This window comes from Hermetia illucens, chromosome 7 (genome assembly GCF_905115235.1).
Source record: "Hermetia illucens chromosome 7, iHerIll2.2.curated.20191125, whole genome shotgun sequence".
NCBI classification, from domain to species: domain Eukaryota; kingdom Metazoa; phylum Arthropoda; class Insecta; order Diptera; family Stratiomyidae; genus Hermetia; species Hermetia illucens.
Genome location: NC_051855.1, coordinates 5,013,526 through 5,037,417, shown reverse-complemented (window position 1 = coordinate 5,037,417; position 23,892 = coordinate 5,013,526). Strand labels below are relative to the sequence as shown.

The window sequence follows — 23,892 nt, the reverse complement described above, 5'->3', positions numbered from 1 at the left end:
CAGGCATATCCATACCCCTTAAGCAGCATATCTCAGAAACAGTTAATAATTTGAATCTTCGGACTTCGCATATGACCGAAAGCCAAGTATCCAAATTGATGAACGTCTTTAAAAAATGTCCTAGTATTTTTGCTGACCCTGACCAGAAGCTAACCTGCACCACTAACGTTAAAGGGGAAATACGAACTACCACCAAAGATCCTGTTTACACCAGATCCTATCCCTATCCTAGGGCTCTGAAGGACGAGGTTGAAAAGCAGATCAACGAACTTCTAAGAGACGGCGTCATTCGCCCATCTAAATCCCCATATAATTCACCCATCTGGATAGTTCCAAAAAAAACCGACGCATCAGGCCAGAAGAAATATAGACTTGTGGTCGACTTTAGGAAACTAAATTCAGTCACCATCCAGAGGCCTATCCAATCCCCGATATTAATGACGTTATTGCCAACCTCAGTAAGAAAAGATACTTTGCAGTTTTAGATCTCAAAAGCGGATTCCATCAAATACCTCTCCTAGAATCCGACATAGGAAAAACCGCCTTTTCAATAAATAATGGTAAATTTGAATTTACTCGTCTTGCTTTTGGACTAAGGAACTCACCACCCACCTTTCAACGCGCCCTAGACGACGTTCTCAGGGAACACATGGGGAAACGGTGTGAGATCTACATCGACAATATAATTGTCTATGGTGAAAACGAAGACGAATTTTTTGACAACTTACGGAAGGTTTTAGAGACTCTAGAGGTGGCGAATCTAAAACTACAGGCAGATAAGTGCGAATTTTTTAAAGATGAGGTAGAATTTTTGGGCTTCATTGTTAGCAAGGACGGTGTTAAGGCAAACCCGAAGAAAGTAGAAGCAATAGTTAATTTCCCAGTACCCAAAACACTCAAAGACCTTAGATCGTTCCTCGGGATGTCGGGTTATTACAGACGCTTTATCAGGGATTATGCTAAGATCGCCAAACCCCTAACACTGCTTTTAAGAGGGGAGGATGGACTAGTGTCCAAGAACATCTCGAAAACGAAGCCCATTCATATGAGCGACGAAGCCATAAAAGCATTTAATAACTTGAAGAATTGCCTCATTTCCAATGACGTTATTTTAATGTACCCTGATTTTGAAAAAGAGTTCGAGCTGACGACCGACGCCTCAAACCATGCTATTGGCGCGGTTCTGTCTCAAGATAACAAACCTATAACCTTTCTGTCCCGGACTTTGAGTAACACTGAGGAGAACTATGCCACAAACGAGAAAGAGATGTTGGCCATCATATGGGCTCTAGGCTCGTTGCGGAACTATTTGTACGGCTCAAGGAAAGTGAAAATATTCACTGACCATCAACCGCTAACATACGCGCTGTCCAATAAGAATACCAACTGTAAGATGAAGAGATGGAAAGCGATACTAGAGGAGTACAATTATGAGCTAAGGTACAAGCCAGGGAAAGAGAATATCGTAGCTCATTCCTTGTCGAGACCTCCTCAGGCAAACGCCATCAACTCCGTATCTTGTTCTGAGCACAGCGATGATAGTTCCTCGCATAATTTAATTCCGACGGTAGAGGTACCGATTAACGTATTTAGAAACCAGTTAGTTCTTAAAATCGGAGAGGAGGATAGTTATTAAATCATTCATCCTTTTAATAACTACACTCGTCATATCATAACTAAACGCCAGTATAACGATACAGACTTTATACAGATATTCAAGAGGTATCTTAATCCTAACACCATTAATGGACTACAGACTAGTGAGGAAAATATGGGCAGAATCCAAGAAATTTACCCCAGCCATTTCAGGGATTACAGAATCCGGTATGCGCAAAGAATTGTAGAGGATATCCCTAATGAGATGGAGCAAGAAGAGAGGATTCTTCGCGTACACCAGCGAGCTCACAGAAATGCGGAGGAGAACAGAATCCAACTTTTGGAAAACTTTTATTTTCCCAGAATGTCTTATAAAATTAAAAATCTGGTAAAAAATTGTAGAATTTGTAAAGAAAATAAATATGACCGACACCCTAGTAAACCCTTCTTGAATCCAACTCCCATTCCGAATTATCCCGGTCATACTGTGCACATAGACATCTTTTCGACTGAAAAAAAATTAGTACTCACCGCAATAGACAAATTAACTAAGTTCGCTCAGGCAAAAATTATTCCCTCCCGTTCCATAGAGGACATCAGACGCCCTCTAATAGATATCTTATTCTACTATTGCGTTCCAGAATTTGTTGTTATAGACAATGAGAAAGCATTGAACGCTGCCTCCATAAAATCAATGTTAGAAAACGAACTGCGCATTAACATCTTTAAAACTCCTCCATATAAGAGTGAAGTTAACGGCCAGGTGGAACGTTTCCATTCAACCCTCTCAGAGATTATGAGGTGTCTCAAATCCGAGAATCCCCACCGCGATTTTGACGAACTTCTTGCGCGTGCCGTGAACGAGTAGAACCATAGCATTCATTCCGCAACAAAGAAAAAACCAGTAGAGCTATTCTTCGGGAGAAACCCCAGGGTCAGTCCAGAAGATTTTGAGCAAGCTCGTTTATCTAATATAGAAAAGATCAAAGGGCGACAGGAGAAAGATATTACTTATCATAATAAAAGAAGAAAACCAATCAAAAATTATCAGCCAGGGGAGATCATTTACATTAAGCATAATAAAAGAATAGGTTCGAAATTGACGGTTAGGTACACAAGGGAAGTTGTCCAGGAAAATAGGAATAGTACTGTTATTACGGAATCAGGAAAGACTGTTCATAAAAGTAATATTAAAACGTAATTGTTTTTCACAGGTTTATTCTTCATATTGTGGCTGGAAGCGTAGAAATTCTCGACTACACCAACTCTCAGATTGTGAAAATAGACTATGGACAGGTAAAGATACAGACGGATGACTTTAAAATCGTCCATGATGTGGACCTTAAACAATACGACAGACTGCTACTAGAAATCGAAGGAACTTTAAGACAAGACATTACCGTTGAAAATCCCTTACACCCATATTTAGAACACGAGCTGCAACAAACTCGGGAATTGTTGGATAATCTTAAACCTAGAGTAGGAAAACGTTCGTTAAATTTTTTGGGTTCAGCGTGGAAATGGGTAGCGGGCAGTCCCGATCATGAGGATTACGTTACGACACAAGACAAAATTAATAATCTACTTAAAAACAACAACCAGCAGGTCATTATAAATAAATCCCTTAATGAACAGCTAAACAAGTTAACGAATGTTGCAAATAAAATTGAGAAATTTGTAAAGACCAGCCAAGATTATAAGCAAGAATTTGTAAGTTCCACGCAATACAAACTAAAACTTATCAAGGAAGAACTTGTGAATATTAGATACGCTGTAAATTTTGCCAAAAGTGGAACCATTAATACAATGATGTTAACCCCAAAGGAGACAGAAGTAGCTCTCAATGTATTAGATAAAAAAAAACTTCCCTACTCTACACCGGAGGAAGCTTTAGCATTTTCTAAGGTGAAGGTTATTTCCAATGATCTGACTTTATTGTACATTGTTAATGTTCCGATAACTTCTGAAGAAACATTTGCCAAAATTTTAGTAAAACCGGTCAAGAAAGGAAATGCAATAATAGAAATCTTTAGTAAGTTTATTCTGAAAAATGAAAAGAAAATTTATAGCATTGTAAAAGAATGTAACAATGTAAACAGGTTGTCAATATGTAATCAAATGAACTTAATAGATATCAGTAACACTTCTTGTATTCCTAGATTATTATTGAGCTTTGATTGCAGTTGCAATAAAATTAGCGGACAGCAAGTACCGACATTGGAAGAAATTACATCCGGCATACTTCTCGTAAATGATTATGAGGGACCCGTAAATATCGATGAAACTTCCCGTGAGCTAAATGGCACTTTTATCATAAAATTCGAAAACGCAACGATCAATCTGAATGGCCAGTCATTCTCATCTAATGATGCTTCATACTTACAGCCTCTACCTGCAATTTTCCAGCCAACACCACGAGAGAAGCAGTACAAAAAGATACTTTCATTGGAGTCAATCAAAGAACTCCATATTAACAATTTCCACGAGATTGAGCTAATGAAAACCGAAAATAAGATCGTCAAACTTACCAACTGCGGTTTCGCCATGGTTATAATTATCATCGTGATCGTCTTCCTAATTAACAAATTCCTAGGAGCAAATCGATCAACAATCAGTATCACGCAAAACGCAGAAACCGATAAGACGCGACATGAACATCCGGCAACCATCAGTATTCCGCCACCTTCGAGTACGCCAAAAATCTACAGTAGTCCATTCTTTTGATCCTGATGAGGACATCAGGAAGCTAGAGGGGGAAGAGTTAACGTCAGCATATTAACTTCAGCATAGACATCGATATCGACCGGAAAAACAACACGCGCAGTATCACCTGAGTCAGCGGTCATCGATACAGGTGAAATCAAAACAAATGCATAATTTGCAAATTGCAATAATTCGTGCTACTTTTCATGTTTAGTAGTAAGAATTTTCGTAGTTAGTTTTTAGCAGTATATTGTAGATTACACATCTCGAATAATAATTAAATTTTTTTAAATAAAATCGTTGATGGTTCTTTAACTTATATAAGCCTCGCGATTTAAGCGCCCACTACGGCCGGAAGAGACGACCACATGTCGTTCAGTCTCGCTTGGCGTTATCAACGCTCGCGAGCCTCGCGAAGTGTTCTACTTAAGGTTGGCATCTAACCGCGACCGTTATGTCAGGTTTCGATCACCTTCGTGTTGTGACTTAAAAAGGTTGTTGTGAAATGTCAAATCAATTAAGGAACAAGGAGAATATTCCATCAAATCACATTGTATGCAATACATACAATTACATGTTTCCGGAATAATCATCTCCTGAGAATCTCGTTTTGACGGTTAAATGCTAAGAAGTCAAAGGAAACGATATACATCCCGGTCTTTTATCGTGAGCTTCGCGAGGCTCACGAACGTCATACGTCATCGTTTGTCAATTTGATAATTCGCCTGACAGCGTGTACACTGTCATGGAAGTAGAACAAAAACGTTCAATGAAAATTACACGCTACCTGATTCTGACAAACACGGAATCATAGAAGTTATTGTAATTTCAGAGATTCCCAAAGTTTTGCTGTTGCAATTAATTGAGTTCGCTTATATCATTTGAATATCCCATGGCAGTGTAGCCCGGAGTGACATTTCGACTCAAAAAACTCGAAGTCAAATGGAACGGCATTCAGCATGGTCGTGGCCTTTGTGAGCGCCTAGGTTAACACGGCTATTGACAGCTAGTCCAACTAAGCGAAATAGTATAATAATTAGAACGAGACGCACAATTGCAGTTGACGAGGTGGCACTTTGATTTGCCAACACAAACTTTTTTAAGAGACGGCTTCACTGATTTCTGTGTCGAATGCCGTCGCATTGACATAGAAACCACATTTTCTATTTCCTAATTCAAGGGATTGGATCGCTGTAACTTGATACGCGTTTTTAACTTTTGTTTTCGCCGCCGGGAATGCTAGTGATCCCACTTTAGTGTGCTGACGAAGTTTTTCGTATTTTGTGGTAGATTGCGTTCGCATATTAGGACCGAGTTGCGTGTCTGGAGCAATTTTAATCGCGTGGAAAACTTCTTTACTCTGAATTATAATCACAGGAATAGTGAATAAGACGCGGTCGCCAATAGTCCTGCTGGCTGGGGACACGTTACAATTGGGTCTGCGTGGACAGTGTTCCGGAAAGTAGAATGCGCTTTAGGTAAGGATTGATGTGTTCCGTCTGTGGCATTGCCCTTCGTTTTGGAGAAGGATTTAACAATTTGCTGGAACCTAATGCTTGCCATTTCTAATTGGATGTTTCTCCTTTGTAGTTTCTAGTGCTGTTTAGGTTTAGGGCGCAGCATTGGGATTTCACTACGCGAACATTAAGCGCAAAACTGCGTCAGTTAGGTGATTTCCTGCAGATTATAAAACTGCGAAGTTCGTAAATACTCAGGCGTTAATTTTCAACATGGACTCGTTATTTAGTGATCTGTTCGGTAGCGCACAACTCAGTGCAACCCTGGTCGTACCTGTCGTTGTGGTTATACTCAGCGCCGTCTTAGTGTTCTTATGCGGGGTACGGAAACCGAAAGAGCCACAGTTCCGCAAAATCGCCGCTTCCGTGGAGAGTAGCTCGAAAAAGACAAGGAGAAAAGAAAAACAGCAGACCAGCTCCACAAAGTCGAGCTCGTTGAATGGCAATTTAAAGTCCTCAGCGTCTACCGCAGTGGACAAAAAAACCACCTCTGCAGCTCCCAAGAAGGAAAATCAACAACCGCAAGTGACTCCCAAGCGCAAGGAGCCTTCTGTCCCGAAAAAACCAGCAGCGCATCCCGTTGCCAAGAAGGAGAAAACACCGAAACCCGAGAAGGTGCGCAAACCTGCCGATTTTGACGACAGTGGCTGGACCACGGTGCAGTCGCGTACTGATAAGAAAAAGAAGCAGGAGGACTTGCTACTATCGCAAGTCCTTGATTCCGCTCTATCCCAATCTAAGAAATCGACCGGCAGTAAAGCCGACGCCAAGACGACCAAGAATGTCAAACAACTCAAAGACCAGGTAAATAAGTCCAAGAAGGAAGCCGCCGAAATCAATAGAAAAAACAAGAAAAATGCCGCCGATAACATTCATAATGAGCAAGTTAACAACAAAGTTGTTGATACCATTGAACATTTGGTAAATGAATTGAAGAAGAATGATAGCAACGAGATAATTGTGCGTAAAGAGCACATCGATCAAGCTGCCGATATCGCTGTTGAGAAATCGGACGACAGCAAACCCGTTTCAGGCGGTGGAGTTATATTTGATGAAATGGCAGGTAGGTGATATAGGCGTTAAAGTGCCCGCTTTTAGGTGGTTTTTTATGAAATAGGGTGTAAGATCTTTTGGCGCGAGCCATGGAACTAATTTTATACATTCCGTGCTTGTGACATTAAGGTTGACTTTGGCCAGTTTCGAAATGGTTTTGTGACAAGCGCCGCTTCCAGTTCCTTTCCCAAATTTAATATTTGTTATAAATATTCATCACTTCCCTTTTCTGATTAAGTTTCCCCGATTTTTGTCCTTTTCTTTTATTTCCCACTTTGTTATTTTTATGAATTCATTTTTCTTTTTTTTTTCGTTTCTTCATTTTTCTCGAATGCGTTTCTAGACACTTGGACTGAGGCCAAAACTCCCAAGAAAGGAAAGAAGAAAGCTCGTAAAGAGTAAAAACCATAGTAAATCCATGAATATGCTAGCTTGTATGTTTACTATGAAAAAAACTGAAGCAAATAAAACAATCTGTAAGTAAATCACCTTTTATAGACGGAAGAAAGAACTCGTAAGGGGGATGTCTGCGATGCAGTCTTCAATATACAAGCCCCAATTTGGGCGCGCTACTACTTGTGTCTTCCAGAAGTCAAGAAAAAATAATTTTCAAAGTGAAAGTTAGAAAAAAAAAGAAACAAATAGAAAATGGTTATGCAATCAATGGAGTGTGAGCGCAAAATGTGTCAAGAAAAGAATTGAAATCAACAACCGATCTTTTATACATAAATGTAGCACTGCACACGAAATATTTAACTTTTTTTTGGGTAAGCTAAAGCGGCAGACAAAACGTAAAACTGGATAAGAAAACGATATAAGAAAAAAAATATTAAGTAAGAAAAACAAGACATGTCGGTGCTTTTCGATTATTTCGTAATAATTTGATAAAGAAAATCGTGTGAATTTGAATTTAGTCGTAAGGAACTATTTACTATGTTTTAAGCATTTAGTTGATTATCAGAAGCCGCAGGAAAATTGGAAAAGGTTTAGGAAGGGGAACAATGATACAGAGGAAAATCTATCTAAATACAACAGGAAATGAGTTAAGGAAAATATATCAACTGAAGAGGAAGAGTTATCATTGCTTCCTTCTCTGAAATGCTAAAGTAAATGTACATTTGTCTCGTTATTCCTTTAGTTAGAAACAATTTGAGAAGTAATTTCCTAGTTTGCTTCGTTTTTAGAAACAATGTATTTTGTGTTTATTTTATTTTTGACATTGCGTCTTTAGAATCATTATTTTGAATTTCAAAATTAATTAATCAAGATATATATGTAGACAGTGGCGAACATAAAAATGTTCTAATATTGCTCTGTAATTCCTCCAACGAAAGCGTTTTTTTTTTTTTTTTTGTAAGGAAATTAGTAGAAATATATAATTACTGTTGAAAACATGTAAAAAACGTGTTTAAATGGCATCAGTACAAAAAAAAATGTCCAAATTTTATTTATTGTACCGTCCGACTTCCGCTTCATTGTGTAATTCGTCAAGACATTTGGGTTTCCACTTCATTACTTGTTTTTCTATCATATACAAAAGGATCTCAATAAGGGTACATATGAGGGCTTTTTTCAAGCTCGTTTAGGGTAGAAATGCCGTTTCCTAATAATCCTCTACCTATTAAATGCAAAATTGAGTTTTGATAACTTGATAAAGTATGAAGTAAAAATTAGAAGTACACTGACCAGTTTGGAGCGGTGACACGACCAGGAATCATGTCCGAAAATGGGTCATTTTCTGGGAAATAGGACCCTACTCTTGATCAAATCATGTTTTTCAAAGCATTCCGGCTTACCGATGGTCCTGTCAGTGGCAACTGTTTAACAACATGGTAGGTAAAGCACTCACAAACTATTCAGCTGCCTCCCTCCCTAAGGGTTCTTGTAACGCAATTCTATTCGGAAGTGGCTTTTTCACAGGTTTTCGAGTGCATAAGCTACCATCCTGGAGCCTTCGTGGAATAGTACGCCATTCTATTCCGTCTTCTTCCACAAACACCCTTCTAATGTGCTCCCCAGTTTGGAGCCGATCCCTCCAAGCGATTTTCACCAGCGCTGGGTTCTCAGACCCTTCTGGACCTCTTCTTTTATCAGTCGATCCAACAGACTCATTAGTCGTTAAAAACCTGCTCACTATAACTCTACTAAACCCAGCTCCGCTACCGATATCACTCAAACTTAAGTTTTCTGATTGGAAAATAACGATTTCCATCTTATCACTTTGAGTCATTTTTTGATTCGAATTAGGTAGCAAATACTCAGTGTAAATTTTTTATGGTCGTCCAAGTGCAATTAGAGCGTCTGTTAACATTTCTATGTCCGTCACTATATATAATATATATATGTGTATATGTTACATTTAAGATAAAGAATACAGAAGAAATGAATATAAAGGTAAGGCGTACTTTGTAGACAATAAATATTTTTTGCAAGTAAATAAATCAAATTTTTCTAGTTAAAATTGTTTGTTTAAATGGGATGGTTTGCAAACGGCGATACTTTTATATAAGTCGGATGCAAGAAGGGATAGCGTACTTGGTTACTGGAAGCAAACATGGTCAAAATTTTGAGGGACGCTGCTGTACAGCATTAAATGTGATGATAATGAAACTTAAACACAATGTGGTTGAACCTTGAAACGGCATGGAAACTGCACGCTCCACAAAGGAAACATGAAACATGTCAGTTTTTACTTTTAATATTATCTTACAATCGTTTCCATATAGTGGTGTCGATTCAACTTGACTTGCCTTTCAGCAGGCGTGCAAATTTTGTCCTGCCCAAAATCTCATAGTCACGGACCCATTGATCAAAGCCATGTAATATTTTTCGATGAGCATACGACTAATCACATCCTGGGTTTGGGTTGTCATCCTAATTAAGAGATTAGATTTTTGTCTGCTACTTGTAGTCTAGTCTAAAATTGATAGATCCTCCAAACTACAATTTTTAGTTTTAAATGTAAATATATGTTTCAGGAGCGACTTACCCTCCTCATCAGTGCAAGGATACTTTTGCCTTTGTCTCGTGCGCACCACGCACGCATCTTAATTGTATTTCCCGTTTACCCCAGTTGACTATGCTCCTAATTCGTTCCAATAAATGTCTTAGCTAGGTAATGAATTATAGAATTAATTTGTCGTTAGTTTATTTTAAAGAACGGGTATGTAATGTAATGCAGTGTGTAATGAATTGGATTTTGGGGTATATGCTACACATGCAAAAACTATCAATTTTTTCCAGGAAAATAATAATGTTTTTCTGATCCATGCTTCAGCCCGCATAATCCATTTTGAACGTTCCTTTGCTGAATCAATTCGCGTGTGCATTCTTAAAGCACCTTTCCTAGTGAAGATGATGGAGGAATTAATGTGCTAGGTACAAACAACAATGATGTTAATATCAGCGGCAATGCAATGCTTATAGAAGAAATTCCACTAATGAAAGAAAGTGAAGAATTTCATTGAGAGATAAATTTGAAAAGTGGCACTTAAAATATTGGCCTTAAAAAGATCCCTTTGATAAGCTTTTGAAGATTTTTTGCTCAGAAAATTTATACAGGGTGCGGCAGCATAACTTCCTTTCTTCAAAACTCAATAAAAACTATTGTATGCATCGGAAAATATTTATTTATTTTTTATAATGTAGGTACATGTCTAAAGTTTTTATTTACATTGTTTTGAAGATCAAATCTGTTAGGTGACGTCCCCCATTCTCCATACATTGCGTAAACCGATTTCTGGCGTTTGTCATGACTCTTGTTAGCATAGCAGGTGTTATGTTGGCAATTTCTTCTTGGATGTTGGTCTTCAAATCTTGTAGGGTTCTTGGACGGTTCACATAAACACGGGATTTCAAAAAACCTTGTAGAAAAAAATCACAAGGGGACAGATCGGGAGAGCGTGCCGGCCATTCCAAATCGCCTCTAATTGAAATAAGGCGCTCTGGAAAGTGTTCCCTCAAAACAGCCATCGATGCTCTTGAAGTGTGTGCTGTTGCACCGTCTTGTTGGAATCAAGTGTCCCCCAAATCCAAATTTTCTAGCCGTGGGAAAAAAATTCTGTAGCATGTTTACATACTGGTCCGAATTCACTGTCACTGTAACCTCATTTTTCTCAAAAACCAGGGACCAATAATTCCAGTTGAGGAAATTGCACACCACACTGTGACTTTGGGTGAATGCAAAGGCTTTTGATGCAATTCTCGAGGGTTGGTGTCAGCCCAGTAGCGCATTTTTTGTTTGTTAACCGACCCATACAAATGAAAATGGGCTTCATCGTTAAAAAAAACAATAGCACCCTCGGGAACGACATCAAGAAGAAGCTCACACGCGTTCAGCCGAGAATTGAAGGCACGTTCTGAAAGTTCCTGCACCATCGCCATCTTATAGGGATGAAAATGGAGATCATCACGAAGAATTCTTCTCACAGAACGATCGGATAGTCCAAGGGCAGATGCGTGTTTGCACGCAAATTGGGACTATTATTTTGGATGTAGGGATTGATGGATCACCCTTGTATAAAAGTTCTGATTAAAGTCGGTGTCCCATTTTTAGAAAAGTAATAAATGTTCATAAGATTAAAGTTTTCCTTATCGGGATACCACTAAAATCATAATAACTTAAGAACTACGATAGCTAGAACAGAATGACCGTCAAATCGCATGGAAAACACACGCACCTCGGACACACTAACCATTCCTTCTCCCTTTTCTTTCTCCTCTTCCACTTGGAACTCCGTCGCAATGGTAAATTTTCCTTCCCTTCATCCTTCTCCGTCTGCAGTTTCTTATTTAAAAAAAACTCTATTTCTGTTATCTTCCTAAAATCTACAGTTTGCTGGGTACAGACTTCTATAATGACCCAGTATCTCGAGATAGTACTAAAACTTTTCCTAGACATAATGACCTTGCGAAACTAAACTTATATCCTGCCACTTCAAAATTATTACGACATGGTGGTTCTGCGACGACTCAAGCCAATCTAATTGTTTGCCCACTGCCGTTTCAAATATACCGGGTGGATCCTATACACATAGGAAGACTGTTGCCTCTTGGAAGAGAGTTATAGGGCCCATACACTATCAAACAAATTGCGCAACGCAGGCGGTTGCGCAATAATTTGCTAATGGATGGGCGCGTTTGACGCGTTGCGCAAATGTTTGACGGATTTCAAACATGTTTGAAATCTTTTGCGCAACGAAGAAGAGATGTGTTGTGTATGGGCATATTGTGCTTCTTTCGGCAATATTTTTCAGCGGACCGCTGAAATATAATTTTCATAAAGGTAGAATTTCAACCTCAATCCCGCAGGAAGTGGAAAAGAGGAAAAGGAACTCGATGCGCCCAGCGCCCTTTCAAAGTTATGGCCATTCAAAGTTGGGTTCCTTTGACATCAGCCTGACCAAGTTGAATTTTCAAGGTTAACCCGCGAGGAGGACGGAATATATAGAAGGAAAAAAAGATTCCTCCTTTCCATTCCTCTTAAAGTTACAGCACCTCGAAAAAGGGCTAGTTTCGTGTGGAAGGGAGGCTAGAGAGGACTCTACCCCCTTACCCTCCTACCCCTCCCGATAACAATACAGATAGATGCAATACCCTTTTAATGGCATGTTACTCATAACGTCTCCAACTTGTAACTAATGTTTGAACAAAATTTCACTAAGTGTATGGGAAATGCAATTGCACACGCTACGTTGCGCAATTTGTTTGACAGTGTATGGGCCCTATTAGAGGAAAAACAACCTCAGTTCAACGCATGATTACAAGTCATCCTTACAAGCCGCTCCGGGTTAGCATTCGAACCTCAGTCCCGACCGGTCGTGCGGACAATCAAACGGAAAAATACTTGCTCTGACGCGGAGTCGATACTACCGGCGCAAACACTTCTTACGATTAACCTTGCTGAGATAAAGCATTGACCGGATCGCGAAGTCTAGAAGTGTGACCGTGATTCAGAGCTTGCGAATTTGTCTAGATGCGGAAATGTGTAATGTAATGTATCAAATTTGAATTTTCAAACTCCGAATGCGGGCCAGAAAATTCATCGATTGTTACATCGATGAATTTGTATTTCGTTTTGTTATATGCGCCTCCATAATATTGAGCAACTCGAAATGCTGTTCATTGTTTATCCGAAAGTGTGTCTTCAAACGCACAGGGTCACATTAAATTTGGGATTAAGGCATGGATTCATCCTTTCTCCCGCGAGATAGAGTAATATCTCCCTAACTCCGCGTTTCATCTTTTTCCCTGTTGCCCGCATAGAAGACCAAAAAGAAATGCCTCCTCTTCTGAACCACTCAAATTGCGAGAAATAAGTGAAATTTGGAAAAAGTTAACTACAAAGCAGTTACTAAATTGTCAGTTGTTTCTACTTGTTGCCGCGCTAGTGCAATATGGGCATGTTGTGCTGAATATGTTGTCGGGTCGCATCGACGCGGTTATACCTTAAAGATCCGAACAATGTTTCGATTAACAACACAATGACAACTGCACAATCCACAATTTTTCAGTAGCCCATCCAGACTGACAGATTTTATTTAAAAATTTAAATTTTCATCAATCATTGCCACAGAAATACCCTAGATGATCAGTTTGCCATAACTTTGTCATTCAGATTGACGCCATACTGATAACACACTGATCATGTAAGGTCAGATAATAACGATGAATTACACACAAGATCTGTGCCCATTGTTATCCGGTTAATTAATCTGCAAAGGCTGCGTTTGAATTATACATACCTAGAAACAACCCTTGTGTCCGGATAGCTACATGGTTAGAGCACAAGGCTGTCATACGGAAGGTCGCGGTTCGAATCTCACTGGTGGCAGTGAGATTTGTATCGTGATTTGACATCGGATACCATTCGACTCAGCTGTGAATGAGAGTACCTAAGTCAAATCAGGGTAATAATCTCGGGCGAGTGCAATGCTGATCACATTGCCTCCTAGTGTACCGTTACGGTCTTGAATGAAGTGCTTTTAACACACTTCAAGGCCCTGATCCAATATGGATTGTTGCGCCAACGATTATTATTATTATTATTATTATTAAAAACAACCCTCCAGCGAAAACAATGACGTCATTATGAATGCGTCGAAGACGGCTGAGATAGCTTAGAGAACATTTTTTACGTTGGAGCGCTAAATAAAAATTTGTTTGTGGTTGAAGCTTCTTAAGGAGGCCATCCCGTTTGTTGGCTTTTTTTTAGAAATTTTTTATGAAGAACTGGGTAAAGATACAAATACGAATTTGTCCAGCCCGGTAGCATAGTTCGTTATTGAAATACAGAGCAATTTATACACCCATCTCCGAAAAAGGTGTTTTCCTTTTCCAAGCTAGAGATCGCTGCGGTCATCATAAAGAAAAAAGTAAACGGCATTGTAACGTACAGACTTAAGGGGGTCATCCCGTGTGTCGGGTTGGAGAAATCGATTTTTTTTTGCATGGATTGTATCTATATATGTGGGCAAAGGGATTTTCCGATATTCCGAAGCGTTCAGAGATTACAGTGTTAAACAGGTAAGAAGTTTGTAGCCGCGGCTAGAGTACTCGATGAGAAAGAGCATCGAATCTTTTTTTACCTGTTAGTTTTTTACCTGAGCCTTATAAATTTGAACACAGGTATAAATATAAAAAGATGGAAAACCAATCAATTGTCTAAACTTATTTGCTATTGGGAATAAAAGGATAATCCAGTCTAGAGTGCGCACTGAAAGGCTTTCAAGCTATACTCAGTTATATTTTGTTGTAAGTATTGTACTGTTTGTGTGTTCAGTGATTTCTTTAAACGGATCGTACGAAGGGAGATCAGTTTAAGATTCAACGTCATGATCGCACTAAAAGACGAGCATTTCATGGGAATCGATACTTATCAGAGAAGGAAAAGGACTTCGCATCAACATCAGCAAAGAAACTTTTAGCAAGCATGAACATGGATGGTCCAATTGCGACAAGTTTTGTAAATTGTATATTGGATTTTGCTGGAGTTTTCTCCAGTATTTCTGCAAATAATAAAATATACGTAGTTGTAAAAAAGGAATGCGTAGGACATGTCGAGGAAAGAATGAGAACGCGGCTTAGAAATGCAAAGAAGAATCACAAAGGCACTGGTGGAAAAGGGGCTGGAAAACTTACTGATAAGGTTATTAACGACCTCACTACATTTTTTGGGATAGCTATTCGTTGACACGCAAATTCGATAGAAGCAATGAAGCAAGAAATTTGGGCAACTTTCTTCCATAAATGTTCTACAGACGAAAATCCTCAGCATCAAAATTGTCGAGCAGGCGAGGACAGTTGGTGCAAATGGCGCAAAGCGGAAGCTAAAGGAGAACTGGATACTTTGCACCACGAGAAGGCACCTTTGACTGAAAAAGTTCAAACAGTCATCAAACCAATCTACAAAGATTTGTCACGAGATGATCTTTTCAACAGATGTTTAGGAGCAGAGGCCCAGAATAACACTGAGTCGTTAAATGCATTGATCTGGACTTTCGCTCCTAAACACCTTCATTATGGGGCCAAGGTCGTAGAAATAGCCACTTTTCTGGCTGTAATTATTTTCAATGAAGGATACAATGGCATTTTCAAAATCCTAGTGAGAATGGGATGTCAAGCTGGTCACATATGTCAGGTTTATGTCGCCAGCCGTAATGAAGCGCGAATTTGGCGATCCGAACGCCGAACGACTGACCTCGCTAAAAGAACCCGAATTGAAACCAGAGAGCAACAATCGGCCTTTCAAGAAACGGAGGGTGCTCTCTATGGACCAGGTATAGCAGAGTAATGGTGAGTTAAAATTTTACTGTTGATAATCACATTTAAATTTTCAAATGCGTTTTTCTCGAAACTGCATCTTGAAAATCGGCTGCCACCATAGCTCAAAATCTATCCAACCAAATTCTTTGACATTTTCATGACTTCTTTAATACATTTTTCTACGGTCCGCAAACTAGGATAATTGCAATCGGAGAGGTCGTGTTTTTTTTATTCATAAAAGAAGCCGTAAAAAAACATCAAAATCCAAAAAATTAAGTTTAAAAGCCCACCAAATATTTACCTTTTAATATTTTCTAATTATCCTAGTTTGCGGACCTTGGAATATTGTCCACATTAAAATGCCGTTTAGTTTTTTTTCTTCAGATAAACACAGCGCACTCCAGCGTGGCAGTAGAAAAACACCTTTTTTTGGAGATGGGTGCATAAATTGACACGTATTCCGAAAATTTGCTACGATATCGAGCTGAAAAATTTATTACATATACTAGAGATATCAATAAATATTTGGTGAAAAAATCAAAAACTATTGAATGAACCGCAATTATCCTAGTTTGCGGACGTAGAAATATATTCTAAGTCGAAAAAATTTCAAAGAATTTCGTTGGGTAGATTTTGGGCTATAGTGGCAGCTGATTTGCAACATGTAGTTTTGAGAAAAACGCATTTAAAAAGTGGAATGGAATTTTTAGCCATAAACCTTAACTGAGAATTATCTGCTATACCTAGTCCATAAACCTTAGATTTCTTGAAGAAGCACATGTGCAGCCTTAGCTTCAATTCTTATGCTTTTAGCGAACTTATTCGAACGTCATTCGGACCGATAAATACAAGCTTGATTACGGCGATCGACATAAATCTGGCATATGACTTATCACGTGTTTAACACTATAATTTCGGAACGACTCCGAATATCAAAAAATCACTTTGCCCATATATTCTACACTATATCTAGATACAATTGATGCCAAAAAAAATTCGATTCGGCAAATTCGACACACGGGATCACCCCCTTAAAAATGTGGTTCACGTCCTTGCTAGTTCATGTCGGGGCCGGTTTAAAGTAAAGAGAATTCACGTGAGGTGGCGTTGCCGTTGAAATCCACTGAACTATACTTGTATAACAGCAATGACATGCAAGTATATTATTGTGACGTTTGCTCGAGCGGTGAATGATTTGGTAGTTTGCGAATCAAATGTTAACCTAAGAAGTAGTATTAAACGGGGAGCAGTTTGTTTATGAAAGAAGTGTACATTGAATGAAATCATTATATTCGCCGTTTGAAATAGCAACTGTGATCGATAACGATTTCTGTTGGGAGTGAATTTATCGAAAGTTCCAGCGATGGCTACGAAAGAATCGAAGATGGACACGACAACAACAAAGCCGATCGAGAAAAAGGACAATAAGGAGGAGCAGCAGGAAATGGTGAGGATGACTACGCCTCTAGGGACGAGTACAGTTTCGAAAATATCCCATTTTTGTTCTAGTCGGATGAGGACCAACAGCTTCAAGACGATCTCGCCATGTTGGTGGCCCGTCTGCAGAACTCTTCCGAGGAGATAGCCATGGCGGCTCTGGAAAGTATGCGGAAATTGATTCGAGCGTCCACAACTAGCATGACATCGGTGCCAAAACCGCTGAAATTTATGCGGCCACACTACGAGACAATGAAGGAAGTGTACAAAAAGCTTCACGGCCAAGAGATTCGCCAGGTTTGTGCGGACATAATTTCAGTGCTTGCCATGACAATGGGCAGCGGAAAGGAGTGCCTGGTGTACCGTTTCCTGTGTGATTCAAATCAGCAAATTGGAGACTGGGGCCATGAATACGTTCGGCACTTGGCCGGGGAAATTGCCGTCCATTGGCCTGAGACCTCTGGCAATTTCCGTGGGCGGCTTATTGACCTGGTGAAGCAGATTATTCCGTACAACATGGAGCACAATGCCGAGGCAGACGCTTGCGATTTGCTGATGGAGACGGAAAAGCTTGATTTGCTGGAGGAATATGTTGACGAAAGTGCGTTTCCTCGGGTCTGTCTCTATCTGCAGAGTTGCATACCGTACGTTCCTGATCCAGAGGATCTTACCATTCCAAAAGTAGCACTCAACTTGTCGAGGAAGTTCAATAGATACACCCAAGCGATGCGTCTTGCCTTAATGTTGAACAATCAAGAGGTTGGTATGCTCAAAACCAAATTTTTGCCGAGTAATATCCCGTTTATTTCTTCCATGTAGACCATCGAGAAAGTGTTCTTGGAGTGTCCTGACTCAGCGATCCGGAAGCAGTTGGCGTTCATGTTGGCACGGCAGCACAAGTGGATCGATCTACAATCGATTCCAGATTATGAAGACTATGATGACCTCATGGAAATCATGTCCAACGCGCATTTGAACAACTACTTTTTGAATTTAGCGCGGGAGTTGGATATCATGGAACCTAAAACCCCGGAGGACGTCTACAAATCGCACTTGGACAACACAAGGACTCCATTTGCTCAGACTCAGGTGGATTCGGCACGACAGAATTTGGCTGCAAGCTTTGTGAATGGTTTCGTGAATGCTGGCTTCGGTGTGGATAAACTACTCACTGAGGACGGGAATAAGTGGTTGTATAAGAACAAAGAGCACGGCATGCTTAGCGCAACTGCGTCGTTGGGCGTGATATTATTGTGGGATGTCGATGGCGGTTTGACGTCGATCGACAAATATCTCTACTCGACCGAGGATCACATTAAATCCGGCGCTCTACTCGCCTGCGGAATCGTCAACTGTGGAATACGCAATGAAGTCGATCCGGCTCATGCCCTTCTATCAGATTACATCCATCACCAGAATACGTCCATGCGAATCGGCGCTATTTTGGGGCTGGGAATAGCATATGCCGGCTCCAATCGATCGATAGTCATTGATTCGCTGCGTACGGTTTTCAGCTCAGACAGGAAAAACAGTGCAAATTGCGAAGTAATGGGTATTACGGCGCTAGCATTAGGATTTATATCGGTTGGATCGTGCAATGCTGAGGTCAGTGAAATATTACTCAACGCGATATTGACCCGGAGCGAAAGTGAATTGCGCGATACATACACCCGCTTCCTTATCCTCGGTTTGGGCCTGCTGTATTTAGGCCGTCAGGATGCAACGGAGGATGTGATCAACACACTTAAGGATAAGCTGGCGGAACCATTCAACTCAATGGCTAGAATTATTGTAGAAATTTGTGCGTATGCGGGAACCGGTAACGTACTTAAAATACAACATTTTCTACACATTTGCTCTGAACATTATGACTCACCGAGTTCTGAATCGGAGGAGAAATCAAGCAAGTCCTCATCACAAATTAATGCCAGTTCAAACAAGGACTCTAAAGAGAAAACAGACAAGGAGAAGGACTTATCAGCTACACAGGCAATGGCCGTGCTTGGCATTGCGCTTATCGCTATGGGTGAAGAGATTGGTGCCGAGATGGCTTATCGATCATTCGGCAACTTGCTACGATACTGTGAACCGTGTATACGACGTGCGGTACCGCTCGCTCTCGGTTTAATTTCCGTTTCGAATCCAAAGCTGAATATTCTAGATACGCTTAGTAAGTTTTCACATGACAGTGATGTCGAGGTCGCACACAATGCGGTATTTGCGATGGGATTGGTTGGAGCCGGAACAAATAATGCGCGACTTGCTGCGATGTTACGACAATTGGCGCAATATCATGCTAAAGATCCTAATAATTTGTTTATGGTGCGCATTGCACAGGGCTTGACTCATCTGGGTAAAGGTACGCTAACATTAAGCCCGTTCCACAATGATAGACAGCTGATGAATCCGGTTGCGGTTGCCGGGCTATTGGCTACATTGGTCGCATTTCTTGATGTTAAGAATAGTAAGTATTGAATTGACGTGTTTTCTGCGGTCTGGACTCTATTTTAACCCTATACTTTCTCTGCAGTAATTCTTGGGCGTTCTCATTATCTCCTATATACGCTTGTGCCGGCAATGCAAGCCAGGATGCTCATCACATTTGACGAAAATCTCCATCAGCTGCAGGTGCCCGTTCGTGTTGGTATGGCGGTGGATGTTGTTGGCCAGGCAGGCAAACCCAAGACAATTACCGGATTCCAAACGCATACAACGCCTGTCCTGTTGGGAATGGGTGAACGTGCTGAGCTAGCTACCGATGAGTATATTTCGTTGACGGAAGTGATGGAAGGTTTTGTTATTTTGAAGAAAAATCCCAATTACGTCAAGTAAGAGCTGCTTGAAAATCGAAGTAGCAGAGTCTGCTTTATAAGAAGTAGAATAGATAATTGTGCTTCGTATGTTAGATCTTATCGAGTAAAGCCTGTTTGAATGAAATAAAACGATTGTATCGAAAATGTCCTTAAATATAATCATTTGCGAAATGTAATTTCTGGCTTTCTTCTTGTAAATATACTTTGGTTTGGAGAAAATGGATTGGAAATGAACAGCAAACGGATGTCTGCAAGAATACCATTAGATGTTATAAGCAGTTTCAGTCTTGGAATATTTTTCCACAACGTATAGGTTACATTATTCTATGCAAGAGATGCCCCAAGTCCAATACAAAATTCTTGATGAAACCCTGTAAATAGGCCGCATTTTGGAAAAGCGAAATTCATTAGTTATGGAAATACGACGGGAAATTCAAATGATAATATTGCTGCAAAAAAAAGCAAACCATAGACGGGGAAAAGTTGGCGACCCCAGGCTTCGAAGGAAATATAGAATACTGCTCTTTTTAGGCATACTTGAATCCTCCGTTAGCTGCTAAAGCTACCATGAAACTAACGAATTTTGGTCTCTGATCTGTTCCTCAAACGATGCTTCTTAATTAATATCCTTCACCAGTCTCCAATTCGAATTGCTGTACCTCCCTTTCACTCCTTTGTAGGTAAGTGGTAATGATTAACCAATAGCAGCGTGACAAACCTCCATTACAATTGGGATTCGAACCAGGGGTAATGAAATTGAGAGGGTAACCTTCAACACTGAAATTCCTTTCTAAATAAAACGCCAAAAGTTCTATTAAATAATATCCCGTCGATTTTTTTTTACTTTTATTTTAACTATAATCACAATGCATTTATTTGTTTGATGTTAGTGGGATCGTGGTAATATGTTAAATCAATGATTTATACTTCTCAGCCGCCGTTTGTCGTATTCTGTACACATGTAAAAGGTGGCCTACCCCAGCTCCCGGCTTAACGCGCGACGCTCTCATGAACAATTGTTAATTCTTAGTGGAAAATTGTGTGAAAGGAAAATACTTCTCAGCGTTGCCTGAATTTTGCGATGATATAGCAACAAAAAATTTTTAATTTCCGGGCAAAACATTTAACTATTTACACGAACCACAAACGATTAGCAGATGTTTATACGATTTTATCATTTTGCTTTCGGCTATGTTAAATCCATTTTATTGTAAATATATGTACATTCGGATTTGCTTGCATTCTTGCGCGCATTTCTTCCATCCCGTACTGCCTCTCCCTCCTAGAAGTCTCAATCATAATTTAAACTCTTAATAATATAATTAACAATAAGTGCGAATATTGCGAAACTAATGACAACAATTAAATTTGAACAGATTGATTGCCAGTTGCTATCGTTATTGGAATTATGTTGCATTGGTGTGTTCTTATCATCAGCGAAACCAACTCCACCGTTTGCGAGTAGATCACCGTTACTTGAGGGATCGCCGTATGCGTTGCCATTTTGATGCGTTTGCTGTTGCCGGGAATTGATCTCTTCACAAATATCAGGAAAAAGGTCGCGGAAATGTGAATTTTTCAGATTGAAGGCTAGCGACTTTTTGGCCAGTTGTTTTTTCTCGTAGGCGGTGGTTTCCATTGAACCTAGTGTCGGTGTATTTTCCAGCTGAAAGGATTTGCTTTTAGTTAGGAAAGGTTTAGAATTAGTGAGGTATAAATAACGGCTTACCATGAAACTAAGCAGGCCAGTGAGAATTGTGGCTACGGACCAGGCAGGATTCCAGGTGTCCGGATGAAAATCTTTAACAAAGCAAAAAATTAGCTTGGATTCGGCGGGCGAATGGCTATAGATACTAACCTGATATGCTTAAACAAAGCCTCGTATTTGTTTTGAACCGACCATTTGGAGTGAGCATCATTATTGAAGGTGGCTTGAATGGAAATTCCCGAGGGAATAGCAACGTTCCGTGGTAGTAGCCGCCGTAATAGGGTGAATCCTCGGGTCCCTTGACGACATAGTGCCATTCAAGTATATTGGAAGGTAGTGGTTCGGCCGTGATATACGGAACAGGATCCCTCTTCAGCCGTAGATAGTCCTGCCGGAGTCTAGACGTCGCAGTTGGCTTTCTATTCGTCATAATCAGTCACTAATAAGTAATTGCAATGATTCTAGCGCGCTCCACACTGCCCCGTTCAGAATTTCACAAACCTGACGCAAGCCAACCAGGAATATAATGTCGCCACCAATAGACACGAAATCAAAACAAACAAAACAAACGTTTTGACCAACTTTATGCACTCACATCGCGTTGATTGCTCCCCGTTTCCATCACAGCCTGGTCATTCGATGATTCCACGCGAAGCTTCCTTTGAAAACGTTGTATCCCACCCACCACTGTTTGTCTGCGTTTATAAACAAGTTTCCCAGAATTACTCCACAGTCCGAGTGCACGGAAAAACTGAAATATTAGAAGTGTACCGAATGACCGCAGTATCCACGAGTTTACACTCCGCTAGGAGAGAATTACGCCGTTTTCTGTTGTAGAAGTTACGCTCGTTGCCGTTTATATGGAAAGAAATGGAAATGATGATAGGTAGCAGGGTTTTATGGGTGTGCGGTGAATGCAGAAAATTCAGTCGATAATCCCCACAATTATTTTCCGAAGAAACCACCGAAGCACAGCCTGCAACCAGACGTCAAAGCAATTGCACAGTACGTGTACTTACAGCCCGACGTTTAGAACATTTGACATATTCGCCCTATTTATGAATTCGCCGTGAATCATTAAATCGCCAAGATTGTAAACGAATCTATCATAGTATCATGTTGCATCGGCTAAATACCTGCCGGAGGAAGCAAATTTGAATTTGATTTGAAGATGACCGTATTTTTGTTTTGCAATCTCAATTTGCTGAACATGTCTTTTTAATTTTTGTGTGCAACATAGGTAAGTTTCCCGTTAAAGAATGCATCCATCAATAATGCTTAAGTAAAAATCTTGGATCAGGAACAGGATCAGGCTTTGTTGTGTCTGCTTGGTCATGTTCCGGATTTCTCCGTCTACCCTCTCAGCGCGGAACAGCAGCTAAACTATACTGTGGCATCCCCTCCGGGGTGGAATTTTTTTAAAAATAACTAAATCGATTAAATGGTGGATTCCAAGCAAAAACTATCTAATGAAAATTTTTCGTATAAGTACTAGTTTTCGAGTTATTCATGCTCAAATATGTCGTTTTCTCATCGAAAAGATGTCGGTTTTTAAATGTTTTTTTGGCAAATAATTCGAAACCCATGCGTTTTATGTAGAAATGATATGAAGCCGAGACAAAACATATTTAATAACAAAAAGAGCGCACATTCCTTGTTTTTCCAAAATTTTTTTTATGAAAATCTCGAAAAATAAAAATTAACAAGTCGGGAAACCGGAAGCTGGACGCTTCAGGTGCCAAAGGTTTTGTGTATTTCTTAGTACGTAGCACGTAATATATCCATATATTATGTGAGAGTATCCACTTTCGGGTGATATTGACATTCATAGTCTTTAATTTTCAAAGAAGCAACAAATTTGAGGTATTATAACTTTGTTAGTAATAGTGCGATTTCCACCAAACTTGGTAAGGTCATGCTCTATATTATAGCCTATACCACTGCAAAATTTCATGGTAATAGGATGAACTTAAGGGGGGTTTCTAACCAATTACAAAAAATTGTAGTAATATACTATTATTAACTATATTTAAACAGATATCGGCATGGAAGGTATTTCGGAGCCCAGGCACCATATAGTGGCAGCCTCCTGATTTTTTTCAGATTTTTCGGTTTGGTAGTTTCTGAGAATGGCCCCTTAAAGAAGTGATCACTTTCAACTCCCCACACTCCCCACCCTTCCAACGAATGCCAAAACTAAGATCGGCTTCGAAAAGTACTAATCGAGGCCTTTAATTTGATACCCCACATGACTATATTTGATGAAAAAAAATTTTACACCCCCCTTTTGCATGTATGGGGA

At 39.9% G+C, this 23,892-nt stretch overlaps 3 protein-coding genes across 5 annotated transcripts; 2 read left to right on the top strand and 1 right to left on the bottom strand.

The window, feature by feature from the left end:
- Positions 1–5,321: 5,321 nt before the first annotated feature.
- On the top strand, positions 5,322–8,767 carry LOC119660721 (hepatoma-derived growth factor-related protein 2-like). Of its 2 annotated transcripts, XM_038069372.1 has the most exons (4): positions 5,322–5,777; positions 5,890–6,879; positions 7,213–7,303; positions 7,368–8,767. In XM_038069372.1, the coding sequence occupies exons 2-3, from the start codon at positions 6,030–6,032 to the stop codon at positions 7,269–7,271; spliced, it is 909 nt and encodes a 302-aa protein (XP_037925300.1). In that variant the 5' UTR covers positions 5,322–5,777; positions 5,890–6,029; the 3' UTR covers positions 7,272–7,303; positions 7,368–8,767. The 2 variants fall into 2 exon arrangements, with proteins under 2 accessions (XP_037925300.1, XP_037925298.1); XM_038069370.1 differs by having other exon boundaries at positions 5,324–5,777; positions 7,213–8,767.
- Positions 8,768–16,787: 8,020 nt separating this feature from the next.
- On the top strand, positions 16,788–20,058 carry LOC119660715 (26S proteasome non-ATPase regulatory subunit 2). Its single transcript, XM_038069357.1, has 4 exons — positions 16,788–17,079; positions 17,142–17,828; positions 17,889–19,533; positions 19,600–20,058. The coding sequence occupies exons 1-4, from the start codon at positions 16,996–16,998 to the stop codon at positions 19,899–19,901; spliced, it is 2,718 nt and encodes a 905-aa protein (XP_037925285.1). The 5' UTR covers positions 16,788–16,995; the 3' UTR covers positions 19,902–20,058.
- A 633-nt stretch (positions 20,059–20,691) lies between these two features.
- On the bottom strand, positions 20,692–22,629 carry LOC119660897 (ubiquitin-conjugating enzyme E2 J2). Of its 2 annotated transcripts, none has more exons than XM_038069831.1 (4): positions 22,092–22,629; positions 21,741–22,029; positions 21,612–21,682; positions 20,692–21,548 (listed from the first exon to the last, which is right to left on the bottom strand). In XM_038069831.1, the coding sequence occupies exons 2-4, from the start codon at positions 22,018–22,020 to the stop codon at positions 21,174–21,176; spliced, it is 726 nt and encodes a 241-aa protein (XP_037925759.1). In that variant the 5' UTR covers positions 22,021–22,029; positions 22,092–22,629; the 3' UTR covers positions 20,692–21,173. The 2 variants fall into 2 exon arrangements, with proteins under 2 accessions (XP_037925759.1, XP_037925760.1); XM_038069832.1 differs by having other exon boundaries at positions 21,741–22,091; positions 22,186–22,629.
- Between the last annotated feature and the right edge of the window lie 1,263 nt (positions 22,630–23,892).

Coding starts and splice junctions, on each gene's coding strand:
- LOC119660715 (XM_038069357.1), top strand. CDS start 16,996: ATGGCTACGAAAGAATCGAAGATGGACACGACAACAACAAAGCCGATC. Junction 17,829..17,888: donor TAATGTTGAACAATCAAGAG/GTTGGTATGCTC, acceptor TCTTCCATGTAG/ACCATCGAGAAAGTGTTCTT. Junction 19,534..19,599: donor ATTTCTTGATGTTAAGAATA/GTAAGTATTGAA, acceptor CTTTCTCTGCAG/TAATTCTTGGGCGTTCTCAT.
- LOC119660721 (XM_038069372.1), top strand. CDS start 6,030: ATGGACTCGTTATTTAGTGATCTGTTCGGTAGCGCACAACTCAGTGCA. Junction 6,880..7,212: donor TATATTTGATGAAATGGCAG/GTAGGTGATATA, acceptor ATGCGTTTCTAG/ACACTTGGACTGAGGCCAAA.
- LOC119660897 (XM_038069831.1), bottom strand. CDS start 22,020: ATGACGAATAGAAAGCCAACTGCGACGTCTAGACTCCGGCAGGACTAT. Junction 21,683..21,740: donor GCTTTGTTTAAGCATATCAG/GTTAGTATCTAT, acceptor GCTTTGTTAAAG/ATTTTCATCCGGACACCTGG. Junction 21,549..21,611: donor CTGGCCTGCTTAGTTTCATG/GTAAGCCGTTAT, acceptor AAATCCTTTCAG/CTGGAAAATACACCGACACT.